The 17,780-nt window shown below is 42.6% G+C and overlaps 1 protein-coding gene across 6 annotated transcripts; it reads right to left on the reverse strand.

Annotated features, from left to right (window-relative positions):
- Positions 1-1,089: 1,089 nt before the first annotated feature.
- Positions 1,090-17,635, reverse strand: LOC121547457 (desumoylating isopeptidase 1). Of its 6 annotated transcripts, none has more exons than XR_005996526.2 (8): positions 17,204-17,624; positions 10,237-10,258; positions 9,945-10,014; positions 9,613-9,722; positions 6,155-6,277; positions 2,753-2,859; positions 1,958-2,041; positions 1,090-1,703 (listed from the first exon to the last, which is right to left on the reverse strand). XR_005996526.2 is itself a non-coding variant. In XM_041858765.2 (7 exons), the coding sequence occupies exons 1-6, from the start codon at positions 17,292-17,294 to the stop codon at positions 2,766-2,768; spliced, it is 510 nt and encodes a 169-aa protein (XP_041714699.1). In that variant the 5' UTR covers positions 17,295-17,624; the 3' UTR covers positions 1,090-1,703; positions 2,753-2,765. The 6 variants fall into 6 exon arrangements, 4 of the variants coding, with proteins under 4 accessions (XP_041714699.1, XP_041714698.1, XP_041714697.1 ...); XR_005996525.2 differs by having other exon boundaries at positions 1,924-2,041; XM_041858765.2 differs by lacking the exon at positions 1,958-2,041.
- Between the last annotated feature and the right edge of the window lie 145 nt (positions 17,636-17,780).

Consider the following 17,780-nt stretch of genomic DNA (forward strand, 5'->3'; position numbering starts at 1 on the left):
AAAACTGAGGCAGCAGACTTTGTGAAAATTAGTATTTGTGTCATTCTCAAAACTCTCATTTGTCACACCTGATGAAAGAAAGGAGGGAGGGAAGAAAAGAAAGCATTGCTCCCTAAGAAGACTCCTTGCTCACAATAGCCACGAAGAGTCTACACACCCTCAAGCTGCTCACATTTTTCACACAGGTTATTGGTTTTTTTCCTCAATTCTGTGCTCCCTGACGTGTAGAGTAAAGTCACAGATAGAACAATGAGCCAGATGTTTGACTGAATGTCTAAATCTGAAGCATGCGGTTGGTATTTCAACTCACCACCAAATATGGTGATTAGAGGAAGCCCAGTGACCGGCAGTGAGAGATGATGGATGAGATGGATTTTGGCCAACATTCTGCTAACTTTCTCATCGATGGAACATCTGATCTCAATACAATTTTCTGTTCCCAAAACTAGAATATGTTACGAACAGAGTGGACTAAGTTTTTTAGACTTTACCCTTTGTCAGTGTTTCTAAAAATTGCGTTGTTTAGGAGTGCAAGGGCGAATTTAGTTATTGCACACGCGCACTTCACAGAGTAGGCGTTCCCTAATGGAAATATGCAAATACATGCTAGAACGCACCAATAGGATCTCACTAGCTCGTGCTTGGCTCTGCCCACCTCCTTGCTTGTTCTGACCACTATGATTAATTTGCTCCCATTGGAAACAGGCTGTGGTCTATCTTGGGTATAAAACATATTTGGTAAAGTGTTGTCCAGAGTGGACTCGAGACAGGAAATTAGAAAATCTGAAACTAGAAAACCAACATCCCCACCACGTGGACATTCTGGGCATTACAGTCATCAAAAGCACTTTCCAGTATCACTCAAAAAGTATCTTACACACCATCACATAATGTAGTATTGTCTCCCACTGATCACTGGCTGAAGGGATATTTCTGGGTGATTAAGTATTAGTTTAGTAAACTACCTGTACAAAAATAACCATAGTCAGAGGCTGGTAGCACACAGCATGTTGGTGTGTATTTCACTGTGGAACTCCCTCCTTCTGGATCTTGTGAAGTTAACACAAAAAGACACATACACAACAATACTTAGAGAAAAGTTGTCTTTATCAAGCAGAGGCAAGAGTTTCGTAAAATAGAAACAGGATCTTTACATCACAATTGTGGACAGAGTAAGGGTGGAATTTCTTGGGGTATCACAACTTTGACTCAATCCCAAATGTGAATTACGGAATATATTAATGTTGATAATACAATAGTTATAACGATATGTATGCGCATAATGACATTAGGTAATACATTAAAATATTTAACTTACAAAGACAGTCTTGTGTATATAATATTAAAATAAATAAACAGATCAAAACAAACAAATAATGGCAACAAAATCACAGATACTTGATATCAGGAAAAAGGTGAATGGCGGTTGGCATAACTCTTGATATGGAGAGTGATTTCCTATGCTGGACCAACATTAGGCTGCACACTGAGTGCAAAAAACAGTACAGAGAGCCTCAACAACATTCCAATCTTAGAAAATGGCTAGATATGGTGCATTCCTGCTCATTTGAAAGGTATAAGTATACCAATTCTGGAAAGATGCAGTTGTTCAGTGTATTACTGTAAAATCTCACATACAGGTCACACGAGGTCTTGCTTGATGATCTTGAGTGTGTGTGCAACAATGTTTTCAAGGGATAAACCTAGATGCAAGACAATTGGAAGTTGGTACGAAGATATGTGAATACGCAAGTTCACAATATAAAGACAAGTGCAAGTCAGAATCTGTGAAGTTTTATCACGTCTTCAGCTAAAATCTCAAACATTATTGTTTGTTTCTCTTTCCTTTTCATCTTCTCTGTCAATGCAGTCATGTTATGGTAATAATAATAAAAACACTAAAATAGCTTACTTAATACTTACTTATAATAGGAAGGTAAAAGGACACCCTACCCACCCCTGTGCAGGAAAGAGCTACAGCTCTGGCTCTAGAGAGAAACCTTGCAGCTCCCTAGTTTTACATTCAGCTGATCATGGGCTCCTATGGAGAGTAGAAGAAAGCTCCATCATATTATACACTTACGGCCTAATACCAGCTTGATACATACAAGGATCGCAGGCCAAGTTTACAGTGGAAAAGGGGTAAGTTAGGTAGGATCGCGTTAAGTCTGAGGAGTGTCAGGCTGGGCTGGTGTTAAAGGTCCAATGCAGCTGTTTTTATATCAATAACAAATCATTTCTGGGGAACAATTAAGTAACTTAGTGTGATTATTTTAAATTAAATTGGTCAAAAAGAAACAAAAATAGCTTCTTAGCAAATAATTTTGCTAAGACTGTCTGGGAGTGGTCTGAGTGGGGAGGGGAAAACGAAAAATTTGCTGTTATTGGCAGAGGTTTGGAACTCTCTTTCTTATTGGTCTATTAACTAATTTACCACATGGTGATGTCACCATGAAAGGCCAAAACTCCATCCCACCAAAACACACTGAAATGTCCAGCTACCTTTTCAAACAGCTCCTACACTTTTCATAATTTCCCAGTATTATTCCAATATATATAAAAACAACACAGGAAAATCACATTTCTGACTGCACTGGGCCTTTAAGGTATTAAAGAGGTCAGGTTGGGTTAGGTTGCTGCCTGGCCCACTGACTGACGTACATCAGTAAGGGACTCACAAAGGTCCAGAGCTGCAGATCTCCCACCCCCCACACACAGACTGACTGATCGTTTAATATATTACTCTGTGCACCTGTGTTATCGGTCTATCTCTGGCCATAGTGTCCATTGAAGTTGTTGCCCCCCTGAGGTGCAATATTGATGGAGTCCAGAAGAGGGCGTAGCGCCTGGCCGAAAGGCCTGCGGGTGACAGAAAGTGGAACGCCACACAAATTAGAATCTGATCATTAGGGAGTAACACGATGAACTCCACACAGTGACTTATGTTTTGAACAAGCTTTCCTTATTTATATCACACATTCCAACAAACTAAACTTAACTTGAAACATACAGTAAGTGCAGTGCTTAATTTGTAAATCGGGAGGTGCCGGAAGAAAAAGAGAGCGTGAGGTGACCTGGGAGTTCTGGAAAAGAAAAAAAATCACCTTTATAATAAAGTATTGCATGTATATCATCGCATTTGCGTAGTGGCATTGAGCAGTAGAGTAGAGACACTTACAGAAGTTGCACCCATGGGGAAACATTTTTGTAGCCTATGGTCCGAGAAATTATTTGCCTTTTATAAACACATTTCACGCAATTCTACGTCATTTTACATGAATGGAGACTTCGGCAGAATCTTTTTTAATACCGCACAAATGATTGAAATGGCAGGCTACCTTTAACACTGACAAAATGAGAATCTGAGATCAATAAAATGACCTTGTCTTGAATCCATCAATAGCCTAGGCCTAGGTATGTGGGGACACATATTGTAGGCTACAGTCGTAAAAATGCTTTCCAGTTTCACTGACTCACCCAATGATGAGCAGCTCACTCGCTGGTGATGGCCGATGCGATCGTGCCAAAAGCCTCTCTCTCTTTGTAAACAATATTTGGAAGTTGATTGAATATTTTGGTAGCCTACAGCATAGTCTTCACTTTTCAGCAGGAGCCAATTGCTTTCCAACCTGTGTTTTCCCTCAATTGTATTTGAAATATTGCGAAAGATACTGTTTTTTCACCGACAGATTTGCTGCGCGTTCCCGACTGTAGGCTATTCCTTGTTATTGGGCTTTTAAAGAAGCTATTGATCCCCTGTGGCTAAATTACAGGCCTTCTCATGGTGTAGTAGGCTCTTCTGAATTATTTCATTTATTTTTGAACAGACGGCAGGAATTCTATAACTTTGGCCAACGTATTTCAATTTATCAGGGGTGCTGCAATTCCTTCAGAACCCTTCGCGCGGCTATGATTCTATAACGCAATAAATGATGCAGTGCAATGCTGGAGAGATGAGAGTTGCAAGCTCATGTCTATCAGAGCAGAGAGATCATAGAAAGTGAATCTCATTCTAGTTATATGAGAGATACTGGCGCGCTTCTCACACAATCACGGCCGTGCGTTGGTCTCAAACATGGGTTACAATGTTGCGCAAACCATAAACCTAGCCGCCCCAACCCAAATCAACTCTTAGAATATTAGGCCCGGGCTGAAAATGTACTTTTTCACATAACGTTTTTTTTGTGGGGGCAAGATAATTAACGAAGAGACAACTCAAACGAAGAGGCAGATCGCTTTTATTATAATTTTTACATTGCAAAAAGTGAAAATTATTTTTCATGCCACGAGAGGTACCGGATCCGGCCAAATAGGTTCCGGAACAAAACAGTCCAAAACGGAGAGGTGCCGGATCCTGATTAAGTGTCAAATTTGGCACATACAGTGCATTCGGAAACTATTCAGACCCCTTGACTTTTTCCACATTTTGTTACATTACAGCCTTATACTACAATTTATTAAATAAATAAAAACTCTCATCAATCTACATACAAAACCCCATAATGACAAAGTGAAAACAGGTTTTTGGATTTGTTTGTAAATTTATTAAAAATAGAAAACAGAAATACCTTATTTACATAAGTATTCAGACCCTTTGCTATGAGACTCAAAATTGAGCTCAGGTGCATCCTGTTTCCATTGATCATCCTTGAGATGTTTCTACAACTTGATTGGAGTCCACCTGTGGAAAGGCACACACCTGTCTATATAAGGTCCCACAGTTGACAGTGCATGTCAGAGCAAAAACCAAGCCATGATGTCGAAGGAATTGTCCGTAGAGCTCAGAGACAGGATTGTGACGAGGCACAGATCTGTGGAAGGGTACCAAAACATTTCTGCAGCATTGAAGGTCACCAAGAACACAGTGCCTCCATCATTCTTAAATGGAAGACGTTTGGAAACACCAAGACTCTTCCTAGAGCTGGCCGCCCGACCAAACTGAGCAATCGGGGTCAGGGAGGTGACCAAAAACCTGATGGTCACTCTGACAGAGCTCCAGAGTTCCTCTGTGGAGATGGGAGGACCTTCCAGAAGGACAACCATCTCTGCAGCACTCCACCAATCAGGCCTTTATGGTAGAGTGGCCAGACGGAAGCCACTCCTAAGTAAAAGACACATGACAGCCCGCTTGGAGACTCTCAGACCATGAGAAACAAGATTCTCTGGTCTGATGAAACCAAGATTGAACTCTTTGGCCTGAATGCCAAGCGTCACGTCTGGAGGAAACCCGGCACCATCCCTACATTGAAGCACGGTGGTGTTAGCATTATGCTGTGGGGATGATTTTCAGACTGGGGCGAAGGTTCACCTTCCAACAGGACAACGACCCTAAGCACACAGCCAAGACAACGCAGGAGTGGCTTCAGGAAAAGTCTCTGAATGTCCTTGAGTGGCCCAGCCAGAGCCCAGACTTGAACCCGATCTAACATCTCTGGAGAGACCTGAAGATAGCTGTGCAGTGACGCTCCCCATCCGACCTGACAGAGCTTGAGAGGATCTGCAGAGAAGAATGGGAGAAACTCCCCAAATACAGGAGTGCCAAGCTTGTAGCGTCATACCCAAAAAGACTTGAGGCTGTAATCGCTGCCAAAGGTGCTTCAACAAAGTACTGAATAAAAGTGTTTGAATACTTATGTAAATGTGATATTTCAGTTATAGTTTTTTTTATAAATTTGCAAAAATTTATAAAAACCTGTTTATGCTTTGTCATTATGGGGTATTGTGTGTAGATTGATGAGGGGAAAAAACGATTTAATCCATTTTAGAATAAGGCTGTAACGTAACAAAATTTTGAAAAAGTCAAGGGGTCTCCACCAGGGCTCACCAACCCTGTTCCTGGAGAGCTACCGTCCTGTAAGTTTTCGTTTTTCCCAGGAACAGGGTTGGAGAGCCCTAGTCTACACTCTACATGTGAACGGAGACTTGTCATCCTTGCGTATTTTTTTCTTTATTCAGTAGATATAGGGGTACAGGTAGAGGAGAGACTGCACGAAAGTGTCAGGGCTGGAATTCATACCAATGTCGCTCATGGACAATATGTTCTTGGAAGACTGCAGCACTATCGCTGTGCCACGCTCCCGCACTACACTCTATATGTCTGACAACAGGTTCTTGTTGCTAGAGAAACAAGGGAGGGGAGAGAGGGGTAACTCACGTGGAGAGCACTTCAGCCGGCAGGTCTGTGATGTGGGCGGGGATCTTGCTGCCGGTGAGGAACTGGGCCACTTCATTACTGAATGTGTTACAGTTCCACTCAAACAGATGGTACTGGTTCCCCCTACAGAGTGCGGGAGAGAGAGAGGGGGGGGGGGGGAGCGAGAGAAAGAAAGAAGCAAAGACAGGGACAGAGTGGATAGGGTGAGGGAGAGTGCGAGAGAGAGAGAAAAAGATTGTCAGTATCCAACTGCACATATCCATCCATCCATACAGTGCATTTGGAAAGTATTCAGACACCATTACTTTTTCCACATTTTGTTACGTTCCAGCCTTATTCTAAAATTGATTAAATTGTTTTTTTACCTCATCAATCTCCACACAATACCCCATAATGACAAAGCAAAAACAGGTTTTTAGACATTTTGCAAAAAAACTAAAACTGAAATAACACATTTACATAAGTATTCAGACCCTTTACTCACTACTTTGTTGAAAAACCTTTGGCAGCGATTACAGCCTCGAGTCTTCTTAGGTATGACGCTACAAGCTTGGCACACCTGTATTTGGGGAGTTTCTCCCATTATTTTCTGCAGATCCTCTCAAGCTTTGTCAGGTTGGATGGGGAGTGTCGCTGCACAGTTATTTTCAGGTCTCTCCAGAGATGTTAGATCGGGTTAAAGTGTGGGCTCTGGCTGGGCCACCCAAGGACATTCATAGACTTGTCCTGAAGCCACTCCTGTGTTTTGTTGGCTGTGTGCTTAGGGTCGTTGTCCTGTTGGAAGGTGAACCTGGAGCAGGTTTTCATCAAGGATCTCTCTGTACTTTGCTCCGTTCATCTTTCCCTCGATCCTGACCAGTCTCCCAGTTCCTGCCGCTGAAAAACATCCCCACAGCATGATGCCAACACCACCGTGCTTCAATGTAGGGATGGTGCCAGGTTTCCTCCAGACGTGACGCTTGGCATTCAGGCCAAAGAGTTTAATCTTGGTTTCATTAGACCAGAGAATCTTGTTTCTCATGGTCTGAGAGTCTTTAGGTGCCTTTTGGCAAACTCCAAGCGGGCTGTCATGTGCCTTTTACTGAGGATTGGCTTCCCTCTGGCCACTCTACCATAAAGACCTGATTGGTGGAGTGCTGCAGAGATGGTTGTCCTTCTGGAATGTTCTCCTATCTCCACAGAAGAACTCTGGAGCTTTGTCAGAGTGACCATCGGGTTCTTGGTCACCTCCCTGACCAATGCCCTTCTCCCCCTTTGGCCAGGCGGCCAGCTCAAGGAAGATTGTTGGTGGCTCCAAACTTCTTCCATTTAAGAATGATGGAGGCCACTGTATTCTTGGGGACCTTCAATGCTGCAGACATTTTTTGGTATACTTCTCCAGATCTGTGCCTCGAAACAATCCTGTCTTGGAGCTCTATGGACAATTCCTTCGAACTCATGACTTGGTTTTTGCTCTGACATGCACTGTCAACTATGGGACCTTATATTAGACAGGTGTGTGCCTTTCCAAATCATGTCCAATCAATTGAATTTACCACAGGTGGACTCCAATCAAGTTGTAGAAACATCTCAAGGATGATCAATGGAAACAGGATGCACCTGAGCTCAATTTCGAGTCATAGCAAAGGGTCTGAATACTTATGTAAATACGGTATTTCTGTTTTTATTTTTAATAAATTTGCTAACATTTCAAAAAATCTGTTTTCGCTTTGTCATTATGGGGTATTGTGTTTAGATTGATGAGGAAATGGTTTTATTTAATCCATTTAAATAACGTAACAATATATATATATATATACACACACATACATACATTGGGGAGAACAAGTATTTGATACACTGCCGATTTTGCAGGTTTTCCTACTTACAAAGCATGTAGAGGTCTGTAATATTTATCATAGGTACACTTTAACTGTGAGAGGCAGAATTTCCAGAAAATCACATTGTATGATTAAGTAATTAATTTGCATTTTATTGCATGACATAAGTATTTGATCACCTACCAAACAGTAAGAATTCCGTCTCTCACAGACCTGTTAGTTTTTCTTTAAGAAGCCCTCCTGTTCTCCACTCATTACCTGTATTAACTGCACCTGTTTGAACTCGTTACCTGTATAAAAGAGACCTGTCCACACACTCAATCATACAGACTCCAACCTCTCCACAATGGCCAAGACCAGAGAGCTGTGTAAGGACATCAGGGATAAAATTGTAGACCTGCACAAGGCTGGGATGGGCTACAGGACAATAGGCAAGCAGCTTGGTGAGAAGGCAACAACTGTTGGTGCAATTATTAGAAAATAGAAGAAGTTCAAGATGATGGTCAATCACCCTCGGTCTGGGGCTCCATGCAAGATCTCACCTCGTGGGGCATCAATGATCATGAGGAAGGTGAAGGATCAGCCCAGAACTACACGGCAGGACCTGGTCAATGACCTGAAGAGAGCTGGGACCACAGTCTCAAAGAAAACCATTAGTAACGCACTACGCCGTCATGGATTAAAATCCTGCAGCGCACGCAAGGTCCCCCTGCTCAAGCCAGCGCATGTCCAGGCCCGTCTGAAGTTTGCCAATGACCATCTGGATGATCCAGAGGAGGAATGGGAGAAGGTCATGTGGTCTGATGAGACAAAAATATAGCTTTTTGGTCTAAACTCCACTCGCTGTGTTTGGAGGAAGAAGAAGGATGAGTACAACCCCAAGAACACCATCCCAACCGTGAACCATGGAGGTGGAAACATCATTCTTTGGGGATGCTTTTCTGCAAAGGGGACAGGACAACTGCACCGTATTGAGGAGAGGATGGATGGGGCCATGTATCGCGAGATCTTGGCCAACAACCTCCTTCCCTCAGTAAGAGCATTGAAGATGGGTCGTGGCTGGGTCTTCCAGCATGACAACGACCTGAAACACACAGCCAGGGCAACTAAGGAGTGGCTCTGTAAGAATCATCTCAAGGTCCTGGAGTGGCCTAGCCAGCCTCCAGACCTGAACCCAATAGAACATCTTTGGAGGGAGCTGATAGTCCGTATTGCCCAGCGACAGCCCCGAAACCTGAAGGATCTGGAGAAGGTCTGTATGGAGGAGTGGGCCAAAATCCCTGCTGCAGTGTGTGCAAACCTGGTCAAGACCTACAAGAAACGTATGATCTCTGTAATTGCAAACAAAGGTTTCTGTACCAAATATTAAGTTCTGCTTTTCTGATGTATCAAATACTTATGTCATGCAATAAAATGCAAATTAATTACTTAAAAATCATACAATGTGATTTTCTGGATTGTTGTTTTAGATTCCGTCTCTCACAGTTGAAGTGTACCTATGATAAAAATTACAGACCTCTACATGCTTTGTAAGTAGGAAAACCTGCAAAATCGGCAGTGTATCAAATACTTGTTCTCCCCACTGTATATATATATATTCCCTGTGGAGTTAAGATACACCAGGTGCCTTAGCCTCACCTGTACGTGGACTCTCCCAGTGAAGACAGGTACTCCATAAAGATCTCCTCAGTCACCTCTGTGATGCCCAGGTCTATTATGGAGTTGGGCTCTCCCAGGGACGTCCCACCCTGAAACACTCAACAAACACAAACAGCTTAGTCATGTCCCCTGCTTGCTCAGTTGTCCTCCAATGGCCCTGTATTTGCAGCTTTTACTTAGCCCCAGGATTAATTGAGTATCACAACATCTATGTTTGGGGCAACTCTAACTTAGAGTTCTGTAGACAACGCAGAAAGAGATTTACAGGTCTAGTTCATTGTAGGAAGGAATAAAATAAAACGTTGTCTTACAGGTGGGCAGTTTGCGATGCCCTCTCCCCCATAGAAGAACTCCTCTCCATGGACAACAATAGCAGTGTGCCTGAGAGGAATAGGTTACTGTTTCATTTCACATTAAGAGGGATTATCAATTAACAGACTTAAAAACACTGGGGGAAAAATATAAATATCATGACATTCATGTAGCTAATATTCAACATATTTTACAACATCCAGTTATGAAATGACAGGTGTACATAAACTTGACCTTTGTCCTCACTAACAATAAGAACTTAAATCATCAAAGAATACATAATTTACTCACCATATTCCATCAAGCTGTTTCCCTGTGAATAGAAGAAAATAGTTTATATGTACATTTTGTGAATGAGAGCTAGGCATAAATAATAAGTTCAGCCCATGGGCCTAAATTGCATCCTCAGTCTCTCCTCATCCCTGCTACAAAAAGTCACTTGTATCGAAGTGGTGTGTTTTTAGGGAGCCCCAGCTCTCCCCGCTCTTGCATCACCAAAGATATTTGCTCCTTGTTCTGTGTGGCATCACTCTCTGCTGATAATACAACTTCTATTCCAACCAAAGCTTGTATCTACATGGAACAAAAATATAAACGCAACATGTAAAGTGTTGGTCCCATGTTTCATGAGCTGAAATAAAAGATGGAAAACGCAGCACACTGCTGCTCATGCTCCCAGGTGATATTTATTTATAACAGGGTTCTTCAATTCCGGTCCTGGAGGGCCGAAACACTTCTGTTTTTTATTTCTACCTGGTAGTTAATTGCACTCACCTGGTGTCCCAGGTCTGAATTAGCCCCTGATTAGAAGGTAGGGATGAAAAACATAGGTGTTTCGGCCCTCCAGGACCGGAATTGAAGAACCCTGATTTATAACAACGTTTTGACCCTTAGGTCTTCATCAGGCATCCATATCCCAGGTGGGGGTGGAAGGTCCTATATATACATTTACATTTACATTTTAGTCATTTAGCAGACGCTCTTATCCAGAGCGACTTACAGTTTGTGAATACATATCTTTTTTATACTGGCCCCCCGTGGGAATCGAACCCACAACCCTGGCGTTGCAAACGCCATGGTCTATCAACTGAGCTACATCCCTGCCGGCCATTCCCTCCCCTACCCTGGACGACGCTGGACCAATTGTGCGCCGCCCCATGGGTCTCCCGGTCACGGCCGGCTACGACAGAGCCTGGATTCGAACCAGGATCTCTAGTGGCACAGCTAGCACTGCGATGCAGTGCCTTAGACCACTGCGCCACTCAGGAGACTATAGGGGCAGTACTCAGTGACATCACCTCCTGAAACAGGAGGTAAAAAAAATTATAACATAAGTTCACAATATTAACATTCAATGTATCAAAATATATGATCATACACAAGGAATTTGATCAATATTTGCAGTAATATACATACACATACAATATTCAATTAGGATTTAAAAAAACACACAATTTGGACATTTTGAAACTATAAAAACGGTTTATAAAAGACCCCAGACATTTACCATACTCACATAAATCTTATTTCTCTCACATTTTGTGCACAAATTTGTTTTACATCCCTGTTAGTGAGCATTTCTCCTTTGCCAAGATAATCCATCCACCTGACAGGTGTGGCATATCAAGAAGATGATTAAACAGCATGATCATTGCACAGGTGCATCTTGTGCTGGGGACAATAAAAGGCCACTCTAAAATGTGCAGTTTTGTCACACAACACAATGCCACAGATGTCTAAAGTTTTGAGGGAGCGTGCAATTGCAGGCATGTCCACCAGAGCCGTTTCCTGATAATTGAATGTTCATTTCTCCAACGTCATTTTAGAGAATTTGGCAGTACGTCCCAACCGGCCTCAGAACCGCAGACCACGTGTAACCACGCCAGCCCAGGACCTCCACATCCGGCTTCATCACCTGAGGAATTGTCGGAGATCAGCCACCCGGACAGCTGATAAAACTGTGGGTTTGCATAATTTGTGCACAAACTGTCAGAAACTGTCTCAGGGAAGCTCATCTGCGTGCTCGATCTCCTCACCAGGGTCTTAACCTGACTGCAGTTCGGCATCGTAACCGACTTCAGTGGGCAAATGCTCACCTTCGATGGCCACTGGCACGCTGGAGAAGTGTGCTCTTCACAGATGAATTCCGGTTTCAACTGTACCGGGCAGATGGTAGCGTGTGGGCCAGCGGTTTGCTGATGTTAATGTTGTGAACAGAGTGCCCCATGGTGGTGGTGGGGTTATGGCATGGGCAGGCATAAGCTACGGACAACGAACACAATTGCATTTTATCAATGGCAATTTGAATGCAGATATACCATGACAAGATGCTGAGGCCCATTGTCGTGCCATTCATCCGCCGCCGTCACGTCATGTTTCAGCATGATAATGTACGGCCCCATGTCGCAAGGATCTGTACACAATTTCTGGAAGCTGAACATTTCCCAGTTCTTCCATGGCCTGCATACTCACCAGACATGTCGCCCATTGAGCATGTTTAGGATGCTCTGGATAGACGTGCACGACAGCGTGTTCCAGTTCCCGCAAATATCCATCAACTTCGCACAGCCATTGAAGAGGAGTGGGACAACATTCCACAATCAACAGCCTGATCAACTGTATGCAAAGGAGATCTGTCGCACTGCATGAGACAAATGGTGGTCACACTAGATACTGACTGGTTTTCTGATCCACGACCCCTATTGTCTTATTTTTATTTTTAAAAATCTATAACCAACAGATGCATATCTGTTTTCCCAGTCATGTTAAATCAATTAATTAGGGCTTAATTAATATATTTCCATTGACTGATTTCCTTATAGGAACTGTAACTCAGTAAAATCTTTGAAATTGTTGTATGTTGCGTTTATATTTTTGTTCAGTGTAAATACCTTATGTAATGCCTTATTGTTCATATCTGTTGGAAAAAGTGTGGATGTTGCCTCACACATACCTACTTATTAACTAAATGCATTTTTTTATGATTCATAAATATTATCCTGCCAACCACTATATGAAGAAGTTTTAAAAAAGACAAACACAAATTGTATCTTTGTAACTACCACCCACATCTCTTTTGGCAATATTTATGTAAAGAATCTGTGGCAAGACATCAGTAGATTATAATTGATCATATTTATGAAGATTGTACCCTATTATGGAGAGATGTGCTGCTTGGATTCTTTACCTACAATAAAAATAATTTTTAACTATTTTATCTAATTAATATAATTATTCTTCTGGCCAAATTTCATATTCACAAATCTACATTTACAAACAAAAACAACCCTTTTTTCTTACCTTACAAAATAAAATTTAACAATATTTTAAGACAATTAAATACTCCAACAACAAAAAAGCTTTTTGAATTATAAATGTGTGTATGTCCCTTACATTGGTGATTTTAGCATGTAAATCTTGGTGGTGCAAACTCCCCCCAAATTTTTTAGATGCATGCCAGCAAAGCCACTACACAACACTAAACAATACATTTATTGCACTATAACGGTGACAAACAGTGCCCACAAACTGTTAGGGCCTACATAAAGCTGTCCCAACAGCAGAGTCCCAACACCTTACCTCTGCTACACCTGGCTATCAGCGGAGCCTTGTCTGGCAGCGAAACAGTTCATTCAACCTCATTTACTGCCTTTAAAAAAAACATAGCTGATATGGCTGACTTGCTTAAACAAATGTGGTTTCTACTGACAATTGAGATGTACAAACTATATTAAGGAGACGACGAGCGGATAAGAGGTCGTCCGTAATTTTGATTAAGACAGAACGAGCGATGACGGACGTAGTCAATATAACTATTTGTTCAGCACTTTTGAAATATACAGCACGACTCCAACACCATCATTAAGTTTGCTGACGACACAACAGTGGTAGGCCTGATCACAGACAACGATGAGACAGCCTCTAGGGAGGAGGTCAGAGACCTGGCAGTGTCAAATCAAATCACATTTTATTTGTCACATACACGTGTTTAGCAGATGTTATTGCGGGTGTAGCGAAATGCTTGTGCTTCTAACTCCGACAGTGCAGTAATATCTCACAAGTAATATCTAACAATTTTACAACATATACCCAATACACACAAATCTAAGTAAGGAATGGAATTTAAGAATATATACAGTGGGGGAAAAAAGTATTTAGTCAGCCACCAATTGTGGAAGTTCTCCCACTTAAAAAGATGAGGGAGGCCTGTAATTTTCATCATAGGTACACGTCAACTATGACAGACAAATTGAGGAGAAAAAATCCAGAAAATCACATTGTAGGATTTTTAATGAATTTATTTGCAAATTATGGTGGAAAATAGGTATTTGGTCACCTACAAACAAGCAAGATTTCTGGCTCTCACAGACCTGTAACTTCTTCTTTAAGAGGCTCCTCTGTCCTCCACTCGTTACCTGTATTAATGGCACCTGTTTGAACTTGTTATCAGTATAAAAGACACCTGTCCACAACCTCAAACAGTCACACTCCAAACTCCACTATGGCCAAGACCAAAGAGCTGTCAAAGGACACCAGAAACAAAATTGTAGACCTGCACCAGGCTGGGAAGACTGAATCTGCAATAGGTAAGCAGCTTGGTTTGAAGAAATCAACTGTGGGAGCAATTATTAGGAAATGGAAGACATACAAGACCACTGATAATCTCCCTCGATCTGGGGCTCCACGCAAGATCTCACCCCGTGGGGTCAAAATGATCACAAGAGCGGTGAGCAAAAATCCCAGAACCACACGGGGGGACCTAGTGAATGACCTGCAGAGAGCTGGGACCAAAGTAACAAAGCCTACCATCAGTAACACACTACGCCGCCAGGGACTCAAATCCTGCAGTGCCAGACGTGTCCCCCTGCTTATGCCAGTACATGTCCAGGCCCGTCTGAAGTTTGCTAGAATGCATTTTGGATGATCCAGAAGAGGACTGGGAGAATGTCATATGGTCAGATGAAACCAAAATATAACTTTTTGGTAAAAACTCAACTCGTCGTGTTTGGAGGACAAAGAATGCTGAGTTGCATCCAAAGAACACCATACCTACTGTGAAGCATGGGGGTGGAAACATCATGCTTTGGGGCTGTTTTTCTGCAAAGGGACCAGGACGACTGATCCGTGTAAAGGAAAGAATGAATGGGGCCATGTATCGTGAGATTTTGAGTGAAAACCTCCTTCCATCAGCAAGGGCATTGAAGATGAAACGTGGCTGGGTCTTTCAGCATGACAATGATCCCAAACACACCGCCCGGGGCAACGAAGGAGTGGCTTCGTAAGAAGCATTTCAAGGTCCTGGAGTGGCCTAGCCAGTCTCCAGATCTTAACCCCATAGAAAATCTTTGGAGGGAGTTGAAAGTATGTGTTGCCCAGCGACAGCCCCAAAACATCACTGCTCTAGAGGAGATCTGCATGGAGGAATGGGCCAAAATACCAGCAACAGTGTGTGAAAACCTTGTGAAGACTTACAGAAAACGTTTAACCTGTGTCATTGCCAACAAAGGGTATATAACAAAGTATTGAGAAACTTTTGTTATTGACCAAATAATTATTTTCCACCATAATTTGCTAATAAATTCATAAAAAATCCTACAATGTGATTTTCTGGAGAAAAAAAATCTAATTTTGTCTGTCATAGTTGACATGTACCTATGATGAAAATTACAGGCCTCTCATCTTTTTAAGTGGGAGAACTTGCACAATTGGTGGCTGACTAAATACTTTTTTTCCCCACTGTACATATATGGACAAGCAATGACAGAGTGGCATGGACTAAGATACAGTAGAATATTATAGAATACAGTATATACATATGAGATGAGTAGTGCAAGATATGTAAACATTACTAAAGTGACCAGTGTTCCATTTCTTAAAGTGGCCAGTGATTTCAATAGGCAGCAACATCCTCTAATATTTAACAGTCTGATGGCCTTGAGATAGAAGCTGTTTTTCCATTATCTCGGTCCCAGCTTTGATGCACCTGTACTGACCTCGCCTTCTGGATGATAGCGGGGTGAACAGGCAGTGGCTCGGGTGGTTGATGTCCTTGATTATCTTTTTGGCCTTCCTGTGACATTGGGTGCTGTAGGTGTCCTGGAGGGTGGGTAGTTTGCCCCTGGTAATGCGTTCGGCAGACCGCACCACCCTCTGGAGAGCCCTGCGGTTACGGGCGGTGCAGTTGCCGTACCAGGCGGTGATACAGCCGACAGGATGCTCTCAATTGTGCATCTGTAAAAGTTTGTGAGGGTTTTAGGTGCCAAGCCAAATTTCTTCAGCCTCCTGAGGTTGAAGAGGCACTGTTGCGCCTTCTTCACCACACTGTCTGCATGGGTGGACCATTTCAGTTTGTCAACAAAAGGACTTGAGTTCCTGTATGTTACTACAATTACACCATGAGTCGTTAATCATGAAACACACACCTCCACCCTTCTGCTTCCTGGAGAGATATTTATTTCTGTCTGCGCGATGAACTGAGAACCCATCTGGCTGGACCGATTTCGACAGAATATCCCCAGAGAGCCATATTTCCGTGAAACAAAGTATGTTACAGGCCTTGATGTCTCTCTGGAAAGAAATCCTTGCCCTGAGCTCGTCGACCTTGTTATCCAAAGATTGAACATTACCGGGTAGTATACTTGGAAGCGGTGGGTGGTGTGCGCGCCTCCTAAGTCGAACCAGCAGGCCGCTCCGAGTGCCTCTCCTCCACTGACAATGTTTTGGATCAGTCGCTGGAATCAGTTCAATTGCCCTGGGGAGAGCAAACAAAGGATCTGCTTCGGGAAAGTCATATTCCTGGTCGTAATGCTGGTGAGTTACCGCCGCTCTGATATCCAATAGTTTTTCCCGCTGTATGTAATGATACAAAACACTTTTGAGCTAATAATGTAAAAAATAATAGATAAAAAAACAAAATACTGCAAAGTTTCATAAGATCTAGTCGCGAGGCCGCCATCTTCGTCGGTGCCAGGCCAACAACCTCTCCCTCAATGTGAGCAAGACAAAGGAGCTGATTGTGGACTACAGGAAAAGAACAAACATGCCCCCATTCACATCGACGGGGCTCTGCCCCACCTGCCCTGAATGACAGGTCGCCACTGGTCCCTTAAGGTCTTTGTGTAATGTGTTTTGTACCCCCTAGCCCAATGTCCTTTGTATATTATTGTGTTCCTCGTGTACCTTTGTATTGATTTATTATTGTTAATACAAAATAAACATAAAAAATATTACAACCAACGCTAACTAGCTTGCAACTTACCTAGCATGAGGGGGCTCAGCTGGCGAGCCATTCCGTTAGACAGGTCGTAAACGAACAGTTTTACAGGATACGAGGTGTAATTTTGATCCATAATTCAGCTTGATGTTAAATCAGGTTTTTTAGTGCTGTTTTGTCTCCAATGTTTACGAGCTGGCTAACTAGCTAACGATATCTGACTACACTAATGTTAGCTCGTTCTGGTTCCGCTTAGCCTAAAATCGCAAAACCCAAATCGTCCGAAATAGCGTATGTTGGGCTAAATAAAAAGTCAGCTTAAATAGAACGACTATCTAATAATTTAGGAAAATTCACGAACGTATTAAGTCATTACCGATCAGCTAGCATGCTAATCAGCTGTTTCTGTGTCACTGTCTCTTATCACCACTTAAGGCACCACTATGGCGCCGCCGATAGAGGGCGGCTTGAGAACGTTCATAACAATGGTATGACGCGACCGAGTGACGGAGGTGCGATCTATGAATACCATAGAAATATAATGAATAGAACGGATGTCCCCATTCAAGTCAATGATGGCATAATGGTGGACTGGCGGCCATTGCGAGCGTACCCATAAACA

Source organism: Coregonus clupeaformis, chromosome 31, assembly GCF_020615455.1.
Source record: "Coregonus clupeaformis isolate EN_2021a chromosome 31, ASM2061545v1, whole genome shotgun sequence".
Taxonomy (NCBI): Eukaryota; Metazoa; Chordata; class Actinopteri; order Salmoniformes; family Salmonidae; genus Coregonus; species Coregonus clupeaformis.